Raw genomic sequence first — 11,681 nt, forward strand, 5'->3', positions numbered from 1 at the left:
TTCCTCTTCCCACACTAACCAGAAGGCCAGATTGCGTGGTTACCCAGTAAAATAACACCCGCAGGCACACATTTCCACTTCTCTAAGTGATTCTTCCCCACATGATTAATGAGCTCACTGGTCACAGTTTTCTTTCTTTTCTTTTTTTTCTTTTTTAACTTCAGTGAGGAATAATTGACACATGGAGTTGTATATATTTAAAGTGTACAATGTAATGATTTGATATACCTATACACTGTACAATGATTATCAAGGCCAAGATAATTAATACATTTACCACTTCATATAGTTTTGTTTTTCTTCTTGTGTTTCCGACAACCCACTGTATATTGTTTCCTTTGTTGGGTGCCATGTCATCAAAAGATAATCCAGGTTTCTCTGAAACCAGTGGTCTCTGGAATTTACATCTAGCTGTATAAAGACAAAAAGAAAGCTGTATATACAAATAAACTATATTTTGTTTAAATATAAAATCTAACATGCAAGTGTATTAATGATATCCCTATTCCCATGAAAATGTTCATATACCTTTGGTTTGATGTTAGCTCTCAGTGTTATCCTGCTGCTCTCCATTTCTTTCCCATTATCCATCCATCCATCTACTCTTGCACACGAGTAAGATTTACTGATGCATGCCATGCAAAGCCTACACAGATTTCTCCCCTCATAGACCTCTTACTCGATTGGGGTGGTGGTAATAAATCAATTTAAAAAAGCAAAATAAGATGATCGACTTGTCCCAGTTTGCTCAAAACTTTTCCAGTTTTAGTATTAAAAGTCCTATATTTTGGGAAAGCCTAGATTTCAGACATGCAAGAATGGTTGGTCAAACTAAACATAGCATGTAAGAAGGTAATCAATACTATGGAAAATAAAGTAGATATGGTATGAGGCATCAGGGATTCAGGGATGGTGGGTTGCTAATTTATGTAGGGATACAATTAATTAATTAATACTTAATTCCTAATTAAGATGAGGGTATAGGAGCAAAGATTTGAAGACTTAGGGGAATTAGCCATGTAGATACATGAAGAAAGCAGAAGCCAGGTAGAGAAAACAGGAAGTGCAAAAGCCCTGAAATGAATGGAGCTGCATGTTCAGGGAACAATTGGGAGTCTGTGCATCTGGAGCAGAGTGAAGGAGGAGAGGACTGGTAGGAGATGTGGTAGTGATTATATATGGCGTTAGGTGAAGTTATTAGGGATTTGGCTTCTATTTTGAGCAAAATAAGGATTCATTACAGAATCTTGAGCAGAGGAAATATAGATCTGACATGAGCATTTAAAGGCTCACTCTGCAAATATGTTGAAAATACACTGGAAGAAGGAAAAATAAAAACATAGAAATCACCTAAGAGATGGCTTTTGCAGTAATCCAGGAGAGAGATGATGTTGCCTCAAACTAGGATATTATTAGAGAGATGAATGCATGATGGAATAAAAAGGCACATGAGAGAAATAAAGGAGTCAAGGATACTTCCAGAGTTTGGGGGCAAAGCAATTACAAGAGATGTGATCAAGTGAAACGGGAAGAATTCTGTGGTTAGGAGTGGGAAAGGTTAGGGATGCTGTTTTGGGCATGTTGAAGTGGAGATCTGAGTAAGTAGTTTGGTATAAGGCCTGGGCCGGAAATATGAACTGACTCACAAAGGAATCTCACAATTATTTATTTATTTAAAACTATTTTACCTTAAGGAAGATTTCAAATATACAAAAATGCAAACAATAACATAATATTCAAGTGCATATTGACCATTCAAATTTTAACATGTTAACATGTTGACACCGGATTGTTCTTAAAATAAAGATGTTTTTATGGAATGATTGAGTTCCCATCCCACCATCAGGGACTTGATTACAAGTCAGAACTCTCAAAGGCCCAAGGCCATGTATCCTCAGCAGTGTTAAAACCATGGTTCTCAGGGACTAGTTTCTATACTTAAAACCTCTACCTATTAGTCCATCTCACCCTTGACTTCTGCACTTACTTCTCTGACTTTGGTGCCCATCTTGATTTCTGACACATGGAGATTTACCATTCTAAATCATACCTTGCTTAGTATATTTGTCTTTTTTTTTCTAAAATTTTATTTGCTTGTGTTTAGAGTAAGAAAAGAGTCCATATCTTATTGGTATATATTGCATTAAAAAAATCCTTTTATAATTACATAAGAGGATTTTGAGGAAAAAATTGTGGAAGTTTCAGTCCTTTCTTAAATACAAGGCATAATGAGTTTTTGAACATATGAAAAGTTCTTTATGAAATTGAATATCCTCTGTGTGCTGAATTATATAGGGCAAGAAGCAAGGAAGTTCTAATCATTTATTGTTAGATTCCAAACTCCATGAAAGCAGGTAGTGTCTGTTTTAATTTTTACTGTATACTCAGTACCAATTACAATTTCTGGCCTATAGTGAGTGTTTGGTAAACATTTGTAGTTATCATTTCTGGGCAATTAAATATCTGAAAGAAAGTACTCTAAATAATAAGAGTACTTGAATCATCAAGTACTATGTAATTTCAGGGGCAGAAAGATGGCAGACCTGGATAGAAGATAGCATTAAAATTGGTTTCTTTCCAAGAACACAGATGCAGCCCTTGTCCAGAAGAATGGAAGTGGCATGGGGACAAATGCTACCGATTCTGTAGAGAGAGCAAGAATTGGCAGGGCTGTGACTATTTCTGCATCGCTGAGAACGCGACCATGCTGAAGATAAACACACCAGAAGTGCTGGTAAGATTCCTGTTTGAATTATTCTCGAAAAAGAGGTCCTTAAAAGAGCTATACAAGAAGAGCCTAAGGAGTCAATGTGCCCAGACTTTTGCACTTACTGTAATCAAGGTCTTACTCCTATTGTTTGGAGTGATTCCCTGAGTACGTAAAAGCTGTTCTGCTCTCCACAAAAACAAACAAACAAACAAACAAACAAAAAACCACTAGAGGAAGCTCTTCAAAATCCCCAGCAGTCAGGAATCAAATAAAAAATCCCTTAATTTCTTACCGCTTTTGGTTTGGGCAGGAAAGGCACAATATTGAGGCAAGCTTAGAAAGATGAAAATAGCATTTCCTGTTCTTCCGTTATAAAAGGACAAAGCTTTTAATTGAAAAATATTTAATTAAATCATTACTATAACCTGCAGATAAATATCTTTTTTTTTTTTTTTAAATATTTTATTTATTTATTTGACAGAGAGAGATACAGAGAGAGCAGGAACACAAGCAGGGGGAGTGGGAGAGGGAGAAGCAGGCCTCCCGCGGAGCAGGGAGCCCGATGTGGGGCTCGATCCCAGGACCCTGGGATCATGACCTGAGCCGAAGGCAGACGCTTAACGACTGAGCCGCCCAGGCGCCCCTGCAGATAAATATCTTGTCCTCCAGAAGTTTATAACCTAACATAGATTAGTCGAGGCAAATATGAAAGTAAAATTATAAATTGACATATATTAAGTATATGCAGTTAAGATAAACTTTTAAAATTGTGTAATTGTTCTCACCCTTTTTAAAAATATTTATTATTGCCTTTGGATTTAAAGCCTTAGGCAGTGTGACCATTATTTATCCTTGTTTTAGCAGAAGTCTTGGCACAGAGTAGTTTATCAACAAAGGATTATTTAACTGAAATAAATGCCCAGCTCACTATGCAAACTCTTAACATCCTTCTAGTTACATCTTAATTCCTACCCACTTTTCTGAAATCTGTGATGAATGCAACTCTGAAGTGTCTCTCATCTACTAAAATAGTATTTTTTATCCTTTCTCGATGGCTCAATTTAAGCAGAAAGGGGGGTAATTTATTTGACTGAGACAATGTGTCCTACCATAATTATGCCCACCTGATTTTTCTTGTACTCTTTGTTTCCTCCACCTCTAGCACATACTGAGGATTCAGGTATATTATAATTGAATTGTATTATATATAATGGTAGGAAATATTGTGCAAGTTATATAGTGATTTTGTCTCATGCACTTCAAAGAATTGCACATATTTAAGTCGTTTTCATATGACTTATTTTTAGAACTTTTAATTTGAGCTGTCTACCATAAATTGGAAGTATTTTCAACTACACTTCCTTTGATATGCCTACTAGATGACTATTGCTTAGTGATAGTTTCATATCTATTTCCAATAACCTTTTATTGAATCAACATATGGCATTAATTATCTGAAGGGTTGAGGACATAAAACAAAGTATGTATCCTTAAGGAACTCATAGTATAGTGGAAAGGAAGGACATAAAAATTGATAATTATAATAAATTTAAATAATTTATGTTAAAGAATAAGACTGGATAGAAGGAAGTAGGTAACTAAAAAAATTTAATATAGGGGGGCGGCTGGGTCCCTCAGTCAGTTAAGTGTCTCACTCTTGATTTCAGCTCAGGTCATGATATCAGGGTCGTGAGATCAAGCCCCAAGTTGGGCTCCACGCTCAGAATGGAGTCCCTCTCCCCCCGCTCCTCCCCCCACCTCAAATAAATAAATAAATAAAATCTTAAAAAAATCCATATAGATATTAGAGAAGGAATTATATATGTGTATATATATAAATACTATACAAAAATATAAATACACACACACACATATATGAAAAATTTCCCTTTCTCCCCTTCCTTGTCTGAGACATAAATCATCCTTCCAAATTTTCTCTTACCTCTTTTTGCATTAAAGTATATTCATTATTCTTGGGGCACCTGGGTGGCTCAGTTGGTTAAGCGACTGCCTTCGGCTCAGGTCATGATCCTGGAGTCCTGGGATCGAGTCCCACATCGGACTCCCGGCTCAGCGGGGAGCCTGATTCTCCCTCTGACCCTCTCCCCTCTCATGCTGTTTCTCTCTCTCAAATAAATAAATAAATAAAATCTTAAAAAAAAAGTATATTTATTATTCTCTTCTCCTTCCTGTCAGTCCCTTTGCATGTATTTATAAAGATTACTTTCCCCATTTTTACACTTTTCTTCCCCTATTCTTCCATTTTGCAATCACCCCACATCTCCTTGTAAATCCGTCCCCCATATTTTTTTTATCTAAATCTTAGTGTTTACTCTGTGACTTGAAAATAATGGGTCATTTATAAATCTTAATCTTGGTTGATGTGATTCTTGGTTTTAGAATATCCACATATATTCAAACTTATTAAGACAAGATAAATTCTTTAACTTGGACTGACTTCAGCTCGGACACTTTTTCCCTCAAGTGTACCATCACCTATGTGGGGCAGGACTTGTGTGCTGTTCTCATATTAAAAGTGCTGGATGGTCCTACACATCTCTGCGTATACATAGTATAACATGTCTAAAGCTAAAGGTCTTCTTGTGTGCCTTTCACAGGAGTTTGCCATGCCTCAGAGCTACTCTGAGTTTTTCTACTCTTATTGGACAGGGCTCTCTCGCAACGGCAGTGGCAAAGCCTGGCTGTGGACTGATGGAGCCCCGTACTCTCCTGAACTGTAAGCCTTCAGAACATTTTGTGGGAAAGGCATTTAGTAGAGAGCTTGCGCTTCAGTAACTGAGTTCAACAACTTGATTCAATAAGCATTAATCAAACCTCCACTTTGTATTGGATACTGTGTTTGTAGGAGGATGTACACAGATGTATAAAAATAAAGCATAGTGCTTGCTTTTGAATGGCTTATAAACCAGTGAAGGAGACATACAAAATGTTAGTAAAATAGTAGGGACCGTTCTCTGTTTGGAAGCTTTCAGAGTTTTTATTTCAGGGTCTGAAGTCCCTTGGAGCATTATTAAGTATTTGGGATTTGCGGATGGGGGAAGGGGGGAAGACAGAGACCGAGAGAGAGAGAGAGAGAGAGAGAGAGAGAGAGAGAGAGAAAAGAAGGAGGAGGAGGAGGAGGGGAAGAGATCTTTTATGGATGAATAAACTGAAACCCAGGTCATGATGGTAACTTGCCTAAGACCACACAACTTCACAACTTACCAATACCCAGAGATAATGCAAGACCTCAGATTTCTTGTCTTCCTGTGCAGTGTAAAAAGGAGCACATCTTTGGAAGTACAGTTTCAGAGGGGTACCTGGGTGGCCCAGCTGGTTAAGCATCTGACTCTTGGTTTTGGCTCAGGTTATGATCTCAGGGGCCTGCGCTCAGTGCAGAGTCTCCTTGTCCCTCTCCCTCTGCTCCTCCCCCCACTTAGGCTCCCTCTCTCTCTCTCTCAAATAAATGAGTAACATTTTTAAAAATACAGTCTCTGAGAAAAGATTTACTGAGGTTATAAGGAGCAATATTATCAAAAATTGGTTTTACTTATGTGAGTATTTAGATAAGATTGTGTATGATATCTTTTGAAATAGGTAAATGTAGTGTCTATTCTAAAATATAATTACAATTTGAAGTCATGTTTGGACAGACACCTTTCTTCTCTATATATCATATGGGATTTATTCTCCCAGGAGATAAGACATACTCATGTAATCATTTTTATTTTATAGTTAATTAAACTGAGTCACAGAGAAAGTAGATGATTTTTCAGATGATGGTAAAATATGATAAATTTGGATTATAGCATACCTCTTAGTTTTTCTTACAAACAGTTTTTGTTGTTTTAAATGAACTGATGCTTCTAGGGACAAGTATGGAAATTGAGGGGCTGAAAAGAAAGAGCTTGGTGACCCCATCTCTCCAGTTAATTCATTCTGCATATCTATTCTATGATTTTATCGAGTTAGGAGTACTCCCTATGTACTTTCTGGGTATTTAACATTTCATTTTAGAGGCAAACTATGATTCAATGAACCTTTTTTTTTTCTTTAAGGTTTGAGATTATAATAGATTTTACAAGCCTAAGAAGCAGGGACTGTGTGACCATCCTCAATGGAAAGGCTTTTTCGAAGGACTGCAAAGAGTTGAGGCGGTGTGCATGTGAAAGAAAGGCGGCCACGGTGAAGCCCGAGAGCCTCCGTTAGCTTCCCTGAGCTATTATATGGAGGTGATGGACTCTCCCACCATAACTGCAATGTCAAGCTCCCTTCAGGGAAACTGAAGATCAGAACAGAAATCAATCTCTTTATGTGCAGCTGTAAGAGTTTGGTTTTTTTCCCCATGTGATCCATATTTATACAACAATTCAGCATAAAGGTTGAGCCAAGCAAAGTCAATGCAAAGGATATTTGAGACTTTAGAACATGGAAAAAAAAGTTAGGAAAAGCAATTTTTCTGACTGGTGCAAGGATTTTTCATGCTTCCTGTTCAGGATCCCCAGCACTCCTGAGCTTGGGTTCATGCATATATTTACCAGTCACAGAGAAATCCCATGTGCCAACAACCAGTCCCAGAATCTCATAAAGTTGTAATCCACCTTCTCGTCTTAGAGATCACTTCTAGTGTTCTTCCTTCTCAGCATCTAGTGTCATCTCCCTGTTTCCAATACGTTTTCCTTCATATCTGGAGAAGTGAGAAACTTACCGAAGTAGAGGAAATAAATGTGTGTAACATTCTTTGCCCCAAAGGTCAAGTAGTCTGTGAGAAATTAGCAATTATTTCCTATACTGTGCTCCTAAATACATAATTAATTCTTTCTGTTTGCTTCACTCCATATTTTTCCCTTCCTAGTCTTTCAATAAAGCCCCTACCTGCCATGTCAATGGCCTGCTTCCCACTGGGATAATTTTTTTAGTTAGAATCTTAACTTCTTATGAACCTACCTCCCCATATCCATTGAAAACTCCAACAATTGGGGCACCTGGGTGGCTCAGTCAGTTAGGCATCCGATTCTTGATTTCAGCTCAGGTCATGATCTGAGGGTCCTGGAATCGAGCCCTGCTTCGTGTTCTGTGCTGAGTGGAACCTGCTTAAGATTTTTTGTCTCCCTCTCCCTCTGCCCCTCCCCACTCATGATCTCTCTCTCTAAAAAACAAACAAACAAACAACAAAAAAAAAACCCTCCAATAATTGTGTCCTTTCCCTAGGAATTTCTTCCAGGAAAGAAATATTCTCAGCTCAGTTCCATATCCAAATTACTGTCCCTAAGGCTCCCTTCAGCAATATTGAAGACCAGAGCAAAAGTCAGTCTCTTTATGTGGGTCTATAATAGTTTGGTTTCAGCTCCTATTTTCTTCCATTTGATCCATGTTTATGCCTTTCAGGTACTGAAGATTTAATAATAATAAATGTAAATAATGTGAAATGTGTGTGATGGAGAATAGATTTGTGATTTGGGGACAATTTCAGTGTGGAGATGCTCTTCAAAAATGGTAGCAATCTGTGTTCTGGTTGTTTGTGCCTTACAGAGAGTTTGTAGGGACTCTACAAGAGTACTGATTATTTGATTATTTGGGGGTTAAGTCTTTGAGAAACATGCTGTCTTTAAGAAGATGATTTTAATACGCTCCTGAGATGAAATCCTTTGAGGCAAGTTTGTCATTAACACATAGCTGAAGATGAGTAAATACAATCTTAATAGGGTGAGTTACCCAATAAGGTCATGGAAAGTGGAAAAGAAACTGTGAACATCTGCACACATCACCGGCTTCCTGTGTAGGCGCCCCCTTTCTCAGGATGCCAAGATGCACAATAGTAACAGGGGTCACCGCAAATAACACCATCACAACCAGTGACTTTGTTGATTTGTAGAGAAATCAGTTTTAGGGGTTTAATGCTCATGAGGATAATCTATTATCTTTACTTTTCAGCAGTGAAAACTAGGCTGCTTCAGTTTCATTTTCAGTAAACATCTATTACATGGTGAAATGACATTAAATTAGCAAACATGATAAAGAGAACATTTCTGTATTCATTTTCATAAGACTGTGTTACTTAGCAATCACTGCTTGTGGAATTCTTCCTTACGAATTTTCCTTTCAATTTTTTCTTGATTACGAAATTTCTTCAGTGTTGAACAAATTTTGTGTTCCATTTAGTGTGTCATGCAAAAACACTGTATTTGTGGTCATAAAATGAGAGTTTTAGACCTTGTATTCTGATCTGTTATTGGGTGAATCACTTCACTTCACTAAGCTTATTTCATTAAGCATAAAGTGCAAATGTTTATAATTTTCTCATGGTGCTGTTAGCTGAAATGAAGTAAATGTGAAATTAGTTTTATAATCCAAATTGTAATATAAAATGTAAAAGATATTAAAAATATGTAAAAAAAAAGGAATTAGTAATTTTTTTTTTTTAAATAAGGGAGCACACACAAGCATAAACAACCCTTTTTGGAGACCTGTATTCTTTAGTAAATTGTAGAGAAGCACTTTGGAAAGCTGTGGATATTACCAAATATTTTCTATAATCGGTGCAGATATTTAATGGATGCAAGTTAATATAATAAACATGTAACAAGAAATGTGGATGAGGACTTCAGCCAAGCAATTAAGTGTAATTTAAGTCTTGTTACTACAGGAAGAAAATGTGGTTAACCTAAGGAAAATCGAATGACTTTGTGGACTAAGTTGTAAATAGTGACATGACACACGTGTTGACCCCTGGCATCCTACATAACTGCAGTCTAGTGCAGGGTTGGATGACAAGTGTCTCTTTAAATGCCATTGCTTTAAAGAGTCTAGCTGCCTGGGCGTGGGTGGTGAATAGTATTTGAAGTATTCCCTTCAAATCTGCAACCTGAGGAAAGTGTCACTTTAGATAGTGAGGAGGGAAAAAAATAACATTTCTTTGACGTTTTTGCTATTCTTGACCTTATTTCTCTCCATCTCTGCCCTCAACCTCATCATCTGTATAACAAAACTCAAAACACTAATCCCAATATGAGCAAATATTTCAAAAGAAGAGTAGTATGGTATAACATTTTCTCCACAAACTTTTTTAAAATTTAAGAATAGGAAATAATCATGACATAATTTGCTGAGAACATTTTTCCGTGGAGAATCAGAGAGAGTATTGCCCCGTGAATTTTTTTGGCTTGAGAACTTTTCTCTTCCAGGCTCTTGTGTGTTTAGGTCATTCCGAAGAAATTTCAGGAAAAGTCAAATGAGGAACATAGTCTTTCCTGGTAGATCTGAGTGCCCTAGGGTACACAATGAGCTATTTCTTTTCCTGAGGATATTGAACCAGCTCTTAAAACTTATCAACAGGAAACAGTCATGAGTCCTGCAATAGCAGGAAGAGTGAGAAGTATAAGGGGAGCTTTTACTTTGGGGACAGAAGCAATTATGAAATAAATAGAAGAGTCTAGTAGATTGCCTCAGTTTCAGCGTTAATATTTGGGAGGTCAAATACTTTGTGAAGGGATTCTTGTCATTTATGAAGAGTACAAAAAAAAATCACAATCTGATTTAAAGTGTATATAACTTTTTTTTACAAGGTTCATTGGATGAACAGATATTTATAATCTAATATTATTATTCTATCAATATTACTATTCTAATGTTTTTCTTTTTTACACACTTAATAAACTTTACCCATGGCGTATAACAAAGCTTCTTTACATTTGTAGGACAGAGTTTTCTGTTTCCTTTTCCCCTCCCCCCTTTTTAAATCTAACTTGGATTTCAATGAAATGGATCAAAGATATACCATTTATTATGGGTGAGACCGAGATCTAAAACTTGTTATCCCAGGGCCAAGGCCCAATCTCTCACCAGTGCCTGGAAAAAGATCTTGATATTTTGGACCAAAAGCAACCTGTAGGAAAAAATCTTCCACCCATAATATCTATGTGAAAAGCAGTATTGCCACTGAAGAAATTTGCCAGCTGGGCTGTCGATAAGATTCTGACTTGCAAAGACTGCATCACATATTGATGGGATGACATCAGCCGAAGGATGTTTGCCTTTTGCTTCATTGTACTTTTTCTTAAAAGAGTTATTAAATGCTTCCTATCCTTTCTCTAAACATAGTCCCATGACAATGCTCTGAAGAATCTTGAAGACAAACGGTCTTTACTACTAAAAATTGTTATTGTTTCTCCTCCATTCCAAGTTATTATATTCAGCTTCCAGCTGTCAGCTGTGAAAACCAAACACAGGATTCAACTTATACTCTGTTTTCCATGCTATTTTCTTTCTCTAGATTCAGCAGAAAATTAGAAAAATCCCTTTTACTGAAAGGCCCATCATTTAAACTCCAGGTCAAGGGTAAATTAAAAACAACAACAACAACATGAAACATGTTCTTCCCATCCTTAAAGGACCTACTCCTTCAGAGGTCACCTTTTATAATAGACTTCTAGGTTCATTTAAATGATTTCTACTGCCTCGGTGAATTGGGTTTTATTTTACTTTTAAAATAAAGTAAGTGGATGGGCCGCCAGGGTGGCTTAGTCGTTGAGCGTCTGCCTTCGGCTCAGGTCATGATCCCAGGGTCCTGGGATCGAGCCCTGCATTGGGCTCCCTGCACAGGGGGAAGCCTGCTTCTCCCTCTCCCACTCCCCCTGCTTGTGTTCCCTCTCTTGCTGTCTCTCTCTGTCAAATAAATAAATAAAATCTTAAAAAAAAAGTAAGTGGTGTCTTTATTATAAAGAAAGATGAGACTCCAATGTAGCTCAAATACTCCTTGCGAAAAATGAAAGATTAAATAAAATTATATTGAATTTAGCAGGTATTTGATGAAAATTTACCGTGTAGTAAGGTATTCTAAGGATGGTAAGTGGTAAAAAAGTAATATAATAATAATTAGTGAATTTTTCCTTCCTACAGATCATAAGTTACTTTCATATCTCCTGTCTTTTGGGAACAAGCTAATCTATGTCCAAGGAGCCTCCAGACCTAA

The 11,681-nt window shown here is 37.0% G+C and overlaps 1 protein-coding gene across 3 annotated transcripts in view; it reads left to right on the top strand.

Moving 5' to 3' along the window:
- The window catches only part of CLEC1A (C-type lectin domain family 1 member A), a 35,991-nt gene extending 25,597 nt beyond the window's left edge, over positions 1-10,394 (top strand). For all 3 annotated transcript variants that reach the window (XM_025879622.2, XM_025879621.2, XM_025879623.2), the window contains 3 exons: positions 2,583-2,734; positions 5,329-5,447; positions 6,769-10,394. In XM_025879622.2, coding sequence (XP_025735407.1) covers positions 2,583-2,734; positions 5,329-5,447; positions 6,769-6,919 — 422 coding nt within the window. In that variant the 3' untranslated portion in view covers positions 6,920-10,394. The remainder of the gene's footprint in view (positions 1-2,582; positions 2,735-5,328; positions 5,448-6,768) is intronic.
- Positions 10,395-11,681: the final 1,287 nt, after the last annotated feature.

The sequence above is a fragment of the Callorhinus ursinus genome, unplaced genomic scaffold (genome assembly GCF_003265705.2).
Source record: "Callorhinus ursinus isolate GAN/ISIS: 27379988/994484 unplaced genomic scaffold, GSC_fseal_2.0 scaffold27, whole genome shotgun sequence".
Taxonomy (NCBI): domain Eukaryota; kingdom Metazoa; phylum Chordata; class Mammalia; order Carnivora; family Otariidae; genus Callorhinus; species Callorhinus ursinus.